Here is a 17,085-nt window from a genome sequence, read left to right on the forward strand (position 1 = left end):
TCCTATTCTCCGCCATGGGCCTGTTCAGAATGGAAACTAATTCTGCTCTCATCTCCCTAATAAATGGATAAATGGACTGTATTCATGTCACCACTCAAACCACACTCTTCCATGCCACTCTTCCATGCCAGGGGAAGGTATTCTTTATTCATTCAGAATCCCCTTAGCATGGGATCCACAACAAACATATCAATACATATCACTTATCACAACATAATAATAAAAACATTTACAGTCTTACTAAAACATTTTCAAGACAATACTGTCAAATAAATAAATAAAAACATGATGAATCCATCAAAGGTTATTCAGGTCAGTTCATTACTGACATTATGTAGAATCAAATATGATGCTTTCTGTGCCATGTCATTATAATGTATTTTATTGCAGGAAGCTCCTGCTCTGCATTAAGCGAACACCAGTCTAAAAAATAGGAATTATCACACTGAAATGCAGACAACAATAATGCCACTCATGTTGGGTTTTCATCTTTCATCTTTCTCCATGCTTGAAAGGCCCAACTGTGCCAGGCTGCCAATCTGCCAGAGAGAAAAGGCAGAAAGAGGAAAAGAGTCGGGTCTCCTTGTCACAAACGTGTCACAACTAATAATTCAACGTGACGTTTGTTACAACATGTGACAAGTTGTTCCACTGCCAAGTTTAAGCAGTTGTGGAAACATTACTCAGACTTTTTACTTACTTAGGTAAAAGTATCAATACAGAAGCAATATAGAAGTGCTTGGCACCTCACCAGGGGGCATGACTCCACAATGTATGTCCAAGCGCCACGTCAGGCCCCATTTTAACCCTTCTACAACAGTGGCTCCAAAACCTTGCAGGTCGAGACCTAAAAGAGAGATCAGACATTTGCCCGGGACACAAACTAGTAAAAATGGCAGATCTAGAAGCACACAACTCTTCAATTTGTATTTTATTTTATTCATGGCATTTCTTAGATTTGTTTGTTTGTTTGTTATAAAATGTATATATTTTGTAACTAAAATTTATCGTTTTAGTTGTGACCCATGAAAATTGGTACCACAAATGGGTCCCGACCCACTGTTTAGGAAACAGCGCTCTAGAGAGAGTACAGGCCACTGAAGCCAGGGCTCTAGGGATGGCAATGCCAGTCGGTTGAAACAGCTTTAGTCCGTTTGGGTGTACGGAGCAGTACAGTACAGTAATTTCTAAAACAAATATATATATAATGTACTAGTACAGATTATGCAACATTAGCTCGGGAGGAAATTACAATATGTCTGGCACTGATGCTATAAGCAGCATTTATCAAATGCTTCAATAGTGCCAGGGGATTAAGCTGAACAATTACAACCAGTAATCATTTTATTAATAACCCTATGAATGAATTAATGCCTTTATTGCAGACTCAGGGTCCATAGAAAAACATACAAATCACAAAATACGATATATAAACATCCAATAAAAAACAGTCCAAATGTTCAATTCAAGCGACACATGAATCTATGCATTAAGTTCCGGAGAACAGCTTGAAAAGTATTGACTTTTGCAGCCACAAACATTTCAGTCACGCTGCACCATCTAGGCCTTTTGAGTAAAATTCTCATGGCATCATTATACGCTGCTTGGAAGTGTCTGAATACTTGCTTTTTTGTAGCTTGACCACAAGTGGGCAGTGTAGAGTGGTGTACAGTAAGCTCTAAATAGAGGAATCTTAACTGCTTCTGAACACATACTGTACTGAACTTGCGTGCGAGGGTGTTCGCCTGTGCATACATCCTACGACACTGTCTGTGTATATCATCATCTCAACTGTTCTGTAAGAAAATGTCCAACACAGAGAGTGTTAAAAGATAGTTTTTACTTTTGTCTTATTTTGTTCTACAAATAAGAACAACACTCTTACTGGCATAATGGCATTGTACTTTATATCATTTTCAATGCCATACTCAGTATGTCGAGCAGCTGGCCATAAAACAGAGATCATGGAATCAGGAAGTACTGTATACCATGAATCATAAGACCAGTAAAACACAATCCAAGGAGAGGAGATAATTTTACCCTCGCATATTTAAGATTCTCAGCAGCAATGCCATCTAGGCCACTTGCTTTGTTATTAGAGAGCTTATTTATGGCTTTATACACCTCCTGTAGAATGTACTAGCTTGAGTAATTTGTATCAAAGTGAAACTGACAAGCATAACATAACCTCAACAAGTGCGTTGGTATAGCTGTATATATATATATATATATATATATATATATATATATACATATATAAGTGCGTTGGTATAGCTGTATATATATATATATATATATATATATATATATATATATATATATATACATATATAAGTGCGTTGGTATAGCTGTATATATATATACATACATATATATATAATATATATATATATAGTTGGTATAGCTTTGGAGACATCTATCTTGGTGCACTTCCACCAATGAAGTGGAGGTGCTCAGATCGGTGAACCAATAGGATTCACCGCCTGGTTTTGACTAGACCAGAAAACAGGCAGGCCACGCTAAACACCCGCCCCTCTAGACCAGAAAACAGGCTGGGCCACGCTAAACAACACCCGCCCCTCTAGACCAGAAAACAGGCTGGGCCACGCTAAACAACACCCGCCCCTCTAGACCAGAAAACAGGCTGGGCCACGCTAAACAACACCCGCCCCTCTAGACCAGAAAACAGGCTGGGCCACGCTAAACAACACCCGCCCGGCCCAGGCGGTGGCGTAACCGTCTGGGCACCCGACTGGTGATCCAGTCGCAGTGTGCCGCGGGTTCGACTCCCGAGCCCGACACGGCCTTTACTGCATGTCATCCCCCCATCTCTCTCCCGTTTCCTGTCAGCCTACTGTCTGTCCCTTCAAAAAACCAATAAAAAAAATTAAAAAAAAGGCGTAAGCCGCAAAAAAAAATCTTAAAAAAAAAAAAAAACCAACACCCGCCCCTCTAGACCAGAAAACAGGCTGGGCCACGCTAAACAACACCCGCCCCTCTAGACCAGAAAACAGGCTGGGCCACGCTAAACAACACCCGCCCCTCTAGACCAGAAAACAGGCTGGGCCACACGCTAAACAACACCCGCCCCTCTAGACCAGAAAACAGTCTGGGCCACGCTAAAAAGGCAAATTACCATTTACCATCTTTTCTTAAGATATTTTTTGGCTTCTTCTGCCTTTATTGATAGGATGAAAGTAATCTGAGTAATCCCGAGCCGTCGGGATCGGGAGTCACCCGTGGCACGCCGTCAGGCTGGCTCAGCAGCCTAGGGGCCCAGACGGTTGATCCAGTCTAATGCTTTTTCAACAAACTTTTATTTACTTTTAGTGTGTTCTCTCAAGGTCTTAGTACATGCTGCTTCGCAGCAGTATACACTATGATGCTGTCATAATAACGGTGTCTGTCTGTTACCCGCAGAACGCTGGCATGCTGTTTAAGATCAGAGTGGTGGGAGGATCAGCAGCCTACAGCTACCTGTCACCACAGGACAGTAAGCCACTTCACCATCCTGCAGTTGACAGGTAGGACACGCACGCACACACGCACGATAAGATAAGATAAGATAACTAATAATTATCATACATAGTATATATTATCATAGAGTCATGCAGCCTACCCAGAGCTGTGTCGGTCGACGGAAGCAACCGGGAAGCTGTAGTAGAGTTTCTATACCACATAATTATGGTTCATTTATCACATTTGTGGTGCCCCTATGGGCACTCAATACCAAACAATGCACTCAATACCAAACAATGAAGGTGCATTGGATGATTAAGGTGGACCCAATCTTCTGCGGGAGTCTGAAAACCCACCTTTTCAGACTCCATCATGGCCCATAGGGTAAGTGCTATAGCACTTACCCTACCCCCTTAGATAGCACTTTTTAGACCTAGATAGCATTTGAAACAGACTTATAGCATGTCATGTAGACAGCACAATAATTGCATTGTATGTAGTCATAGCACTTAATAGTTGTATAGCATAGTATAGTATATATGTATAGTGTCATTATATAGATATGTTCTAGTTACGTTCTTAGCTTACATGATACATTTTATATATGTGATGTATTCCCATGCATTTTGTTCTTGCTTAATGTACAGTAAATCGCTCTGGATTAAGAGCGTCTGCTAAATGCCTAAATTGTAAATTGTACCATGCTATCGGACCATGGGAAAAACATCAGGAGTTGTTAAGGAGAAGTGTAAGGCTAGGCAGTGAAGTAGCATTCACATCGACCTCGACTCGAGACAGACAAGAGAGAAAGATCCAGCATGTCCTTGAATCACAAATCAGGTAGAGATAGAGAACACAACAATAAAACAACACAGAAAGACAGAGATGGAACGAGAAGACACTTACAGATGGAAGACAGGGGTCAGAGGGAAAGACTGACAAATTTACATAAGTATTGCAAACAGACGGAGAATGCCAGATGCCAGAGCATAAGCCTTCTCAGTTGTAGCTACCAAACTGTGGCACCAGGCAGCTACCCCACCATGTCCCCCACCATGTCCCCCACCATGTCCCCCACCATGTCCCCCACCATGTCCCCCACCAGCTACCCCACCATGTCAGGCTGCTACCCCACCAGCTACCCCACCATGTCAGGCTGCTACCCCACCAGCTACCCCACCATGTCAGGCTGCTACCCCACCAGCTACCCCACCATGTCAGGCTGGCTCCCACACTACCAGCTACCCCACCATTTCAGGCTGCTACCCCATCAGCTACCCCACCATGTCCCCCACCAGCTACCCCACCATGTCAGGCTGGCTCCCACACTACCAGCTACCCCACCATTTCAGGCTGCTACCCCATCAGCTACCCCACCATGTCCCCCACCAGCTACCCCACCATGTCCCCCACCAGCTACCCCACCATGTCAGGCTGGCTCCCACACTACCAGCTACCCCACCATGTCAGGCTGCTACCCCACCAGCTACCCCACCATGTCAGGCTGCTACCCCACCAGCTACCCCACCATGTCAGGCTGCTACCCCACCAGCTACCCCACCATGTCAGGCTGGCTCCCACACTACCCGTCTATGCTTTTGACGACTATACTCGTCCTATTAAATAAATATGTGAGGTGCTGAGGATGAGTATACTCATTCTAAGGCGTTTAATATTGATATAAGAATACCTTGCTATTTTCCATTTTTGGAATCGCTCCAGTTGCTAGGCGGGTTGCTAGTCACGGTTGCGGTAGGGCCTCGCCTGCAGTGCGTCTGCGCGACCAACTCCATTAGCTGCTGTATTAGCCGAGGCCTTTCCATGCTGTTATCTCTGAAAATACGTCCGTGGTTTTGATCAGATCTATGGAGAAAATGAATGGAGAATCATTTCCTGGGCCACTTGTCGTTCTGAAAGGGGGTGGGACTGCGGTGCTCTATAGCTATTAGAATTCAAGATGGCAAAACGGACGTGGTCATACTAAAACAGACTCTGACCCAAGCGCTTCCAATTGTGTTTAAAGCTGGCTTTTAAACCCAGCTTGAGATTTGTACAAACTATGCATGTTTTTAATTGTGTTTCTATTGTGTTATGTTTTTATGCTTTTTAACCTACTGTACAAGCACCAGGGGCACCAGAAAGAACACACGGCCACACACTATGGATATTTACCAAAAATTACGATTACAAATAAAACATGAATGGAAAATGCAAATTAGTTTTCTTTCCCTGTTGGTTTGTAGAGCACTGAAGTTCTGTGGTACAGGGGGACCTCCCCATGTGAAGCTTGTCATCGAGTGGGACAACAAGATTAAGGAGTGGTGAGCATCTCTCTCTCTCTCTCTCTCTCTCTCTCTCTCTCTCTCTGTGTCTCTCTCTCTCTCACACACACACACACACACACACACACACACGCGCATGTACGCGCACACGCGTCATGTTCTAGCACAAACACACCAGTGTTAGCTCTACTCTACAGCATTTGTAACAATGAGAGCGTGTGGTGTGTGATGACGGTTGGTATTGGTCTATCGTTGGACTGCTGCGTGGCTTCACAGTGGTCAGAGTAATACTGTAGCTACATGGACTCGGTCAAATGGTGGGTGTTAGGGTTTAGTAAGATAGGACCCAAAAGCAGAACTCAGAACCAGATGAAGGCAAACTCAGGTATTTATTCACAAAAACAGGAAAAAACAAAAATAGGCTTGGGGCTGTATAGGGCTATGTTGAGCTGGTCGGCAGGCAGGCAGGCGGCGTAGAACACTGGGGGCACAAGGAGACGAGGAATTAGAAAAATATTTGATTGCAAGGAAAAAACGTAGAACTCAGAGGCAAAGTGACTTTACCGATAGTAACTGAATAAACTGGCAAGGGCTGGAGTGAAGAGCCAGGTCTTATAACAGCTGGGCTTGATGAAGAGGTGTGTAGTTCCACAGGAGGTAGATACCACGTCACAGCCCAGGTAGCCAGTCACATGCCCATGCCAGACCGCAGACCATATAGGGAAAAGGAAAAAAACAGAAACACAACAGAAAAACAGCCCGCCCATAACAGTGGGTGGTTCACGGTAAAGAAGCAAATGGGGGACAATAATTACCCACACCATTTACAGTAGTCACAGATAGTAGTTAATGGCCAAAAGACATATATACTGTAATTTATTGAACGTCTAGGACAGGGGTTTTCAACCGGTGGTCCGCGGCCCCCTGGTGGTCCGCAGAGGTACTGCTGGTGGTCCGCAGGCAGGCATTCAGAAAAGTTATATTTTTGCCTTTTTTTTCTTTACTTATTTTTTTACCTTTCTAATATATAATATAAAACTTATTTGCACTCTTTTTACTTGTTTGTAAATAATAATAATAACTTAAGTCGAATCTAACATTCAAAAAGTCAAGTGCTCAAGGTGTCAAATAAACCCAAAAAAAAGCTGACGGAGTCATCAGCTGCCAGCGGAACAACCATCCTGCTCTTCCACCCAACGCATGCATGCTTACCGTGCTTGCTGCCCAAGGCAAGCACATAATAATACGTTTGGGAAAGTCAAATCTCCCTGCCATAGAGTTATAATATCTGCCGCGGATCGATTGAATAGTCTCACATAATACGTGACGTATTCACTATTCAATGAATAAGATAAAAATATATATTCTGTTTCTGTGTGTGTGTGTGTGGGGGGGGGGTTGTCAGAAACAAACCTACTGTGACTGTCAAATGTGTCAAATGTGAAATGGATTATTATTTTGAGACTTTTTTAGTCCTGCTCAAGTAAAAAACACTACAAAACACTACAAAACTTTTGATAATAAAATACTTTTAAAATACATTTTTGTCCAGCTCATGAATGTAGCCTGCTGTGATAGTGTGATTAGTGAGTAACAAGTAAGAAGAAAACAAAAACAATCTTAACCCATGGTGCATGAATGCCCCACCACTATTGTGTCGGGTGGGTCCATCGTAGATCTACGATGAACCCACCCGACACAACAGTGGTGGTCCCCAGGCTGCTGCTAGTCAGAATGGTGGTCCCTGGATCAAAACCAGTTGAAAACCCCTGGTCTAGGAGGCTAATCTAATACCTCTATCCTTCTCCCTCTCTCTGTGTGTGCGTGTGTGCGTATCCAGCCTATTTGGGAGCATCCAAGAAGAGGTGGTGAAGGATGCAGAGAGCGTGAGGAACCAACAGCAGCAGCACCTGCAGCAGCACACTTGTACTTTAGACGAGTGTTTCCAGCTTTATACCAAAGAAGAACAGGTAAGGTTGAACATCGCAACACAAAGCCATCTGGCCTGCTAACAATCAAGACTGTTCATAGACTCCCATAGCCAGATTGTCGAAGTTTTCTGCCTGTCGACCGGCCCGGATTAACAATGGAATTTAGTGGCCCGCAGCCTGCGGGCCACTTATTGGAATTCCCTTATTGAAATTGGAGTCATTACTTTTTTTTTTATGTTTTCTTGTGGCTTTCGCCTTTATATTTTTTATGGAGGGACAGACAGTAGGCTAACAGGAATTGGGGAGAGAGATGGGGGGGGGGGGGCATGCTGTAAGGGCTGTCGGGATCGGGAGTCGAACCCGCGGCACACTGCCAGACTGGATTACCAGCCAAGGTGCCTGGACCACTGAGCCACGGCCCAGCATAGAGAACATTACTGATGCAAATACATGCCATTCATTCCTTCCAGCTTGCACCAGATGACGCTTGGAAGTGCCCTCACTGTAAGCAGCTTCAGCAGGGCATGGTGAAGATGAGTCTGTGGACTCTGCCTGACATCCTCATCCTTCATCTCAAGCGCTTCCGACAGGTACAAGAAGCATTGTCTTTCCTTTCATCGTTGTTAAGCCATCATTTATGCTTGGCGTGTTGAACTCAGTGGTGGATGTTTGTTTGTTGATGTATGTTTTTGAATAATAATCAAAACCTACAAAATAACCAGTAACTACATTTTCAAATAAATGTAGTGGAGTAAAAGTACAATATTTGGATCCGAGATGTATTGGAGTGGAAGTAAACGTACTGGAAATTGGAAATACTCAAGTACAAATACCTCAAACAGTACTTAAGTAAATGTACTTAGTTACTTACTTAAAATTCATCGAGCAGTCATACTGTCTGCAACTCCCCGACAGCCTCGGCAGAAAGTGCAAACTAAAGGGAAGTGAATGTGGTCTCACGCATCTCCGCGGCATCGGAGCTTACCTCGTCTTCCCAACCAATCAGGCTATGCAACATTTATGAAGTGTCTGCGACACAAACCCTTTTTTTCTGTTATGTTGAAACAGGTGGGCGAGCGGAGGAACAAGCTCTCCACTCTGGTGCGTTTCCCGCTGGCGGGACTGGACATGGCGCCCCATGTGGTGAAGAGGAGCCAGAGCATGAGGAACCTGAGCCTGGGGGCGTGGCCTCCCGCCTGGAGGCAGCCCTCAGGCCAGCCCCACGACATGAGCCTTCCTCTGGACTACCTGTACGACCTCTACGCCGTGTGTAACCACCACGGTGGCATGCACGGAGGACACTACACCGGTACCAACTATTGTTTTATACCAGAGGGTGTGCTTTACCGTGACTATTGGCACGACAGCGTCGCTGCAGGAACGAGGCTTTAGCCGAGTTCCGTAAGAAGCGCAATAATCTAGGTAAAGCACACCATGCAGTGTAATATTGAGATTATACAACAGTTACTTTTGTCATTGTCATTGTAAGAAAGATATTCGATAGAAATGTTTTAGAAAGGTTTTAATGCCAGATTTAGCCACTACGACCACAATTGTCCCATGCAAACTGCACCCCCCCCTATTTTGTACCTAACTTTGTTACAGTACAGTATGTGATGCTGTACAATGATTTGCACAGTGCACATGTGCTACGGTATATACTGTAGTTACTAACTTATTTACTTACATGAGGTCAAACTATTTGGAAACTGTGCTTTCTACCACTCTTGACATGCCCAAAAATGCAGATGCCAGGTTTAAAATGAAGGGGAACTATGTGAATATGCTATGTTGTACTCCAGCTTATTGCAGGAACTCGGTGGACGGCCAGTGGTACAGCTATGATGACAGCAGTGTTGACCTGGTGCCTGAGGAGGAGGTCTGTACCAAGGGGGCTTACATCCTGTTCTACCAGAGACGCAACACCATCCCGCCATGGTCCGCCAGCAGCTCCCTCAGAGGTCTGATATGTTCACTACTACACTTACTGTATGCCTGAGGAGAAATAGGCTTTTTAGTCCTTCCGATTTTATATAAATAGCACTTTTTCTAGTCTTTGTTATCCTTAGCCCAAATGTCTGACTGTGCCTCGTGCTGATTACATTTCTATGTCTAATACAGTATTCAATCAATCAATAAATCAATCAATCAATCAATCCATGTTTATATAGAATATGAACCCTGTCTAACTCTGCCACATTTACATTTATTTTTAATAAATGAAAAAATATTACTGATGATGATCATTTATATTCTTCCCTATATCATAAGTTCACCTTCCGTCTAACCGATGCATCACTCCTTCCTTCCTTCCTTCCTTCCTTCCTTCCTTCCTTCCTTCCTTCCTTCCTTCCTTCCTTCCTTCCTTCCTTCCTTCCTTCCTTCCTTCCTTCCTTCCTTCCCTTCCCTGTGGTTCAGGGTCCACCAGTTCATCCATGTCAGACCACTGGCTCATCCGGCTGACAGGGGACAGCAAGAGAGGCAGCCTGGTGTCTCGCTCTTCCACCACCTGCCCATCCTCCTTACCCGACTCCCCCGAGTCTCCAGTCTTTCGTGACAACTCCCCTAAAGAGGAGAAAGGTAAATTACAAATACTTGTTCTAGGCTGTCGTTATTTTAAAGCAGTTGTTTTCAACCCTTTTCATATAAAGGTCTATTATTTATTCAGTATTTGAACCACGGACCATCATTTGATTTAGCCTCTCAGACCAAAGACTTTTGTTGTCGTTGGATAAGTGACTTAAAGGAGGGCATATTTTCTCCAAGCAAAAACCAATGTGCAATTCACAAAGGTGTGTGTAAATCCAATTCACAAAGGTGTGTGTAAATCCAAATCACAAAGGTGTGTGTAAATCCAATTCACAAAGGTGTTTGAAAATCCAATTCACAAAGGTGTGTGTAAATCCAATTCACAAAGGTGTGTGTAAATCCAATTCACAAAGGTATGTGTAAATCCAATTCACAAAGGTGTGTGTAAATCCAATTCACAAAGGTGTGTGAAAATCCAATTCACAAAGGTGTGTGTAAATCAATTCACAAATGTGTGTGTAAATCCAATTCACAAAGGTGTGTGTAAATCCAATTCACAAAGGTGTGTGTAAATCCAATTCACAAAGGTGTGTGTAAATTAGGGATGCACCGAAAGGGAAATTCTTGGCCGAAACCGAATACCGAATATAGGAAACAGTTGGCCGAAAACCGAATACCGAATAGCCGAATACAGCTTTGTTGTAAAGCTACCTGATTATGGCAAAATACATGATTATGGATTTTCATAATCGATTCATCGGGTGATTATTTAAACAATTAATCGGATTATGGCACCTTTTTTGCAATTACCTTTAAAAAAAATGCTTCAAGTTATTGTAGGCATGTTGTAACTAACAATAAAGACAATAAAAATGAATACTCCTTCTAAATTAATATTTTACCCCCTTTTTATTACAATTTGAATTCATTGCCATTCCTTGTACTTGTAATGATACTGTAATCTGTAATGTTGACTGTGTAGGCCTATAGCTGACTGTCTTTCTTTCTATCTCTGGGACCCCAATTTATTTTTATTTCTATTGTAAAAATCACACACGTGTGAACTGAGTGGTGCAATTCCCCCCCCCCCCCCCCCCCTCTCTCTCTCTCTCTCTCTCTCTCTCTCTCTCTCTCTCTCTCTCTCTCTCTCTCTCTCTCTCTCACTCATTAGAGTCACTACCCCTCTCACTGTTTCTGGCGCCCCCTACTGCTATTATTAAGTCACATACTCATGCTCACACACACAGACACACAGACACACAGACACACACACAGACACACAAACAGGTACGAGGACATTGCAAGCTGGTTGTAGGAGTGGTTGCACCACTCAAAAATCAATGTAAATTTTGAGAGTGTATTTGGTTCCATTTTTGCACTCTGTTACAGACCGGCCCCACTTGGTTTACTTCCTAACTATCTATAATTTAGCTGGAACTCCCACTATGAGAACCACTGTCCTACACAGTGTGTGGGCACGCACACGCACGCACAAACACACACACACACACACACACACAATAGCGTGCTAGCTGATAGGGGAAAACGTTCTTATTTAGCAGCCATATTAGCATGTTCTCTAGGCTCTAGTATCACATATTACCAAAGTTAAACAGCACTGAACAACTGATCATTGTTAAGCAAAACGTTCACGGACGTTCTGCTTCTGCTTTTGCCCTGCCTGTGCCCACTTCAATGCGCTGCTGAGATTACACACAGGTGGAACGAATTTGAGGAGCTAACGAGCAAGCTACTGCTAGTGTTCGTCGTAGCCTGCATGCAAACTCACAGATTCAGACATTGGGGAGCATTTTTTGTCATACGACAAAAGAATAGACAGTGGCGGTGCTCACAAATACCATGTTTTGGGACCTGTTGATGAGCTCGCAGATTTCGCGGAGCGCATCGCAGCCACAGCACAGAGCAACTTGACGCTGTGTGTGTGTGTGTGTGGGGGAGACTGAAGTTGGGAGAGAGAGAGAGGTAGAATGCGGAGCGCTCTGGTTACGTTCAAGACAATCGCGTGTTGTGTTTATACCGACCCGGTGTTTTGACTATTCGGTGATATATTTTCGGCCTATTTGAGCCGAAACCGAATAGGCCGAAAATACATTTTTAGCCATTTTCGGCCAAATATTTTCGGTGGCCGAATTTTCGGTGCATCCCTAGTGTAAATCCAATTCACAAAGGTGTGTGTAAATCCCTGAAATGTGCGGATCACAGGTGTATGTCACTGACGCCTGCCAGCTGTCGTAAAATCACAAGCGCGTTACGAGAAGTTCTTCACCCCATTTAACACCATAAAAGACAACCAGGAACTCTAACGTGTTGATGTTTATGGTGTCACGTTACTAACGCAAGACCATCATCACAGTTCAAAATGGACAGATCTACAAGCTAACTAGATAAAGTGCCCCTCGGGTCCACCAGGGCAGGTCAGGTTGTGGCCTCCTGGTGGCGCTATAATAGGCCAATGTGAAAAGGGTGCAATTTCTTCTTACGCCTTGGATGGCAATTGGATGATTTGAGGCATTTTGTTCCAAAAACGTGTTTTGGCCCTATAATAGGCCAATGTCAGCCTAGTATGAAAGTAAATAGCACGCTGCGTTCATGATTTGAGGCTTTTGTTCAAAACTGGCCAATCCTGCCAACTTTGAAAGACAATGTTAGCCAATTAGGATGGAATATGAAATATCAGAGAGATCCATCTTGAACACATGACTATAGAGATAGTGTGTAACGATTTGCGGGATTTTTGGACAGAATCTGGAGGAGTAATATATAAAAAAAAAAAAAAAAAGTAGGCCTCTTGGTGGCGCTATAACAGGCCGTTCTGGAAAGTTAGCTGGAAAAATAGCATCAACTGGGTTAACGGTGCCGGAGATTAGTTGGTAACAGATGGACGGACGGACGCACACACACACGGACACACGGACGGAGTGCAAAACATACTCTCTCCCCATGCCTTCGGCCTGGTGGAGACTCGTCAGTACCGAGTCAGAACGCACCGCATGACAATCTGTGCCATTTTAGATTTTAGCGTGTGTGAAAGTGTGAGAGAACTACTAGAAGATATTTGTACAATCGGCCTCGGGTCGACAATAGATGACAATGAAAACCGCTATTTCCAGTACTGAGTAACATAAATTACATCCTTCTCTCTTCTCTCTAACTATAAGGTGGTTTTGAGAGCCGGCCATTCATCAGGGGCCTCCAGGGCCGGAGTGTGAGCATGAGGACCCCGACCAAGACCAAGGACACGCTGAGCAAAGTGCTTCCGCTGCGCTGGTCCTTTGGCTCCAAGGGCAGACGAAAACCAGACCCAGCAGCGCCTCGCATGGATCCACCTCCTGCTCCCGTGGAGCTCGTGGAGTACTTGGAGTCTGGCCGCCGGCCACGTTGCACCAAGGACCCCATCGCGACACTGATGACCGGACCGACAGGTACCAAGGAGGGCTCTGAGGGCCAGGCCGGGATAAAGGGCCGATCCCCGAGTCGCGGCAGTCTGAGCTGCATGGGCAGGGGAGCAGAGGAGCTGTCGCCGGAATCTCCACAGATGCCAGAGGGCCAGAGACGGTCGTCGGAGAAAACGGCCAGCCTGAGACGAAACGCCAAGGGGAGCCAAGCGAGAGAGGAGGGCGTTGTTGCCACTGTGACCAGTAGCTCTAGCAGTAGCACCCTGACCAGGAGGAAGGACAACAACAGGACACAGGGATCTAACAAAAGCTCCCAGGAGACCAAGCTGAGTTCCAGCACCGGAGTTCAGTCCAGCACCAGCGTTCCCAGCCTCCGCGACGGAACACTTCGAAGGGGAAAGGCGGCGGGCAGGGGGGAGAAGGACGACAACGTCGACGCGCAAAGAGGAGAACATAAAGGAGATCCGAGGTCCAAGAAAGCCGAGGAGCCCAAGAGCCACGAGGGGCTTCTCTCCTTCTTCAGAGGCAGCTTCTTGAAGAAGGAAAGGGACTCGTCGAGGAGGTCCAAGGATGGGGAATCGGGGAGGGGAGGAGGCGAGCCGGGAGCCACGAGGAGCTCGGCGAGGTCCTCCCTGTCGAACGGCGGCGTGGCGGCGGGAGCCGGGAAGGAAGGAGGCAGGTCCAGGGGATCGGGCCGTTGCCCGGGTGACGAACAAGCCAATGGGAAGGTGGGTCACAGTGCCGCCACCGACATCAAGCGCTCTCAAAGCTCCTCGAACATACCCACCAAGGCGGAGCAGAGCATGCGCAGGACGGCGTCCCTGCATCGCAACGGGACGTCAGCGGTGGTGCCGCCCGCACGCAGCCTTGTGGCGGACAAGCCGTCTTACGGCACCCTGCAGAGGACTCGCTACAGCACGACCTCCCTGGGACGCAAGAGGACAGTCCCTGAGTCCAGCTTCTAACACACGCACGCACGCACGCACACACGCACACTGCACACACACAATACCACAGTAACATAATACTTACAGGACTCGCCATACATGGGATTTAGACCTTTGCAACTGACTGATGCACTGATCATAGCAATAGTCAAAGTGATGCACCTTTCCGTTCACAGAACATACAGTACTCGTGTCAAGTGGTTTGCGCCATGACGTTTAGAGATATAATGAAGGATATTTTATTTCTGGTATGACCAGAAAGAAACAACGTGACATACTATGTCAGCTGTTAGAAGGACAATTTTTTTATTATTCTATTTTGTATTTGACTTTCAAGTGCCTGAGCAAAACAATATGCAGTGTACTGTGTAGACACTCAAAATGAGTGTTTGTGTTATGTCTGTTAACTACTGGAGAGCGTGCCTCTCTCATTCATTCTCTGACTGACTGACTGACTGACTGACTGACTGACTGACTGACTGACTGACTAGCACACACACTCTCGTACATCCACACACTACTACTACTACTACTAGATCTAGTTTTCTAGTGGGTCGGGACCCATTTGTGGGTCACAAGACAAATTTGTATGGGTTCCTTTATTTTTTGTTTCATACATATTGTTTTTTTCATTCATATTATTTGAAAGAAAACTAAATAAACATAAACATTCTCAAAAGAGCAATAAATGAATGAAAAACTAATTCAATGATTTTTTCAAAGTAATGAATACATGAAAGAAAAATCTAACAAATTCCACAAATTAGAAAACAAATGTTTAAGAAGTAGTGAACATAGATCTATAAGCTCACAACGCGGCACAAAGCAACGCGTTGTGAACTTGTAGATCTGCTATTTTCACTAGTTCCCGGTCCCAGGCTAAAAGGTTTTGGATCCACTGACATAGATAATCACTTCAGGAGAGTCAGAGTTCATCTCGCTGTCTGGAATGCGCTGCTGTGTTTTGTTTTTACACTCAAGAAATACTTGAGCCATTTTTACCATTCCATGTTGGAGCACAAATCATAGCTGCTTGTCACGTACATACATCCATTGGTTTTCTGCAAAGAGTGGTAACGATCCTCTTCGTTTGCAGGGAGTGTTTTCTCTATTAATAATTGTCACGTAAATAACAACAACAGTACCCCTAGTTATGCTATACTTTTACCCATAATGTCCACCAGGGCATGCAACTTTAAAAGGTTGTCCGTGTGAAGTTGCCCCGTGTTGTGTTAGCATGGGATTGAACTGTGCTTTGTACCTTTCACAAAAAACAGCCTGTCTAAATTCCAATTCAAGCCAGTCATGATGTTGACAAGCTGTTGCTTGCTGTGGACCTTCAGCTGTACAAAAATAATTAACACTGGCTCCAGCACAATCGGGTGGATATCACCAGTCCTGCTGACCAGGAGAACATACCCTAAGCCTACAGTACAATAACTGACTGCTATTGAGATATACTGTTAACTTGTTGCACTAAATTTGCAAGCTTCAAATGTAATTGAGTTTCAGGGACAGTAGACAGATTTTGGTAGGGCAGATTTATGCATTACTAAGACCAATGCATACTGTATATCATAGCTGTTTTCATTGCAAAATGTATCTCAGTTTTTTGTTTTTTAGCTCCACTAGCGGTGCATGGGTGCACCTCGATGGCAAAGCTGGTCAAGCTTTTTGTCTTAAATTATCCCAAAAACTATTGGCTGGATTGACATGGGATTTGTTAGATTAGCTGTACACAAGGACATTTTGTGGCCTGATGTAATTCCTTGGGTCTAGTAGAACTATAGTAAATAATATTTAATAAATCCCTTTTCTTTTCTTATTTTTGTAAAAAAAAAGAAAAAAGAAGATATTTAGCCACTTACACACTTGCCCCTGCCCCCTGTCAAACAAATCGCTGAAAAGAAAGCAGCAAATGAAACAAATTGTAACACTCATCTTTAACAGCCTACAACATGAACCTTGGTTGGAAAAAAACAACGTTGTCCTTTAATGCTCCTCAGAGGATGAACCCTACCGATTCTGGTGACCTCCATGGCCTTTCCTCTAGCCAGTGCCACCATTCTGCCAGGTTGTAAAGGAGAAGAATGGCATCCAGCCTGCTGTCTTATACCTGCCCATGGTGGTCAGATACAGTTTTTTCCATGAATTGTTTAAATATGTACAATTGTGCAGACTGTGTAGTGTAGTGTATCGTGTCAATTCCACCTCATGAAGGTTGACCATTGGTTGTGTTTCAGCTGACACAGCCCCTAAAACCAAATACATCGAATAATGTGTCCGTTTTTAAGTTTGATTTTTAAACACTGTAAGCAACATGTCTATTGTTTCAAAGTTTTTTGTTTAAAATGTTTAAAAGTAATAGTTGAATGTCTTGGTGACGGTGTAGGCATTTTTTGCACACGTATATTGTAAGTGCTATTAATTGTTCATTATGCACAGAAATGGGAAAAATGGACAGTGAAGGAATGAATTGCGGCAGCCATCTTCTTAACTAAATAAGAATACATTCAAGCCA

General features: G+C 44.3%; 1 protein-coding gene across 1 annotated transcript in view; it reads left to right on the forward strand.

The window, feature by feature from the left end:
- usp43a (ubiquitin specific peptidase 43a) overlaps positions 1 to 14,582 on the forward strand; it is a gene marked incomplete at its 3' end in the record, with an annotated part of 113,773 nt that extends 99,191 nt beyond the window's left edge. Inside the window, exons 9-16 of the mRNA XM_083765347.1 lie at positions 3,421 to 3,524; positions 5,703 to 5,780; positions 7,582 to 7,711; positions 8,143 to 8,262; positions 8,741 to 8,981; positions 9,475 to 9,633; positions 10,091 to 10,252; positions 13,381 to 14,582. Of these exons, the coding sequence (XP_083621473.1) occupies positions 3,421 to 3,524; positions 5,703 to 5,780; positions 7,582 to 7,711; positions 8,143 to 8,262; positions 8,741 to 8,981; positions 9,475 to 9,633; positions 10,091 to 10,252; positions 13,381 to 14,582 (2,196 nt within the window). The remainder of the gene's footprint in view (positions 1 to 3,420; positions 3,525 to 5,702; positions 5,781 to 7,581; positions 7,712 to 8,142; positions 8,263 to 8,740; positions 8,982 to 9,474; positions 9,634 to 10,090; positions 10,253 to 13,380) is intronic.
- Positions 14,583 to 17,085: the final 2,503 nt, after the last annotated feature.

The sequence above is a fragment of the Protomyctophum parallelum genome, assembly GCF_964188405.1.
Source record: "Protomyctophum parallelum genome assembly, chromosome: 5".
Lineage (NCBI taxonomy): Eukaryota > Metazoa > Chordata > Actinopteri > Myctophiformes > Myctophidae > Protomyctophum > Protomyctophum parallelum.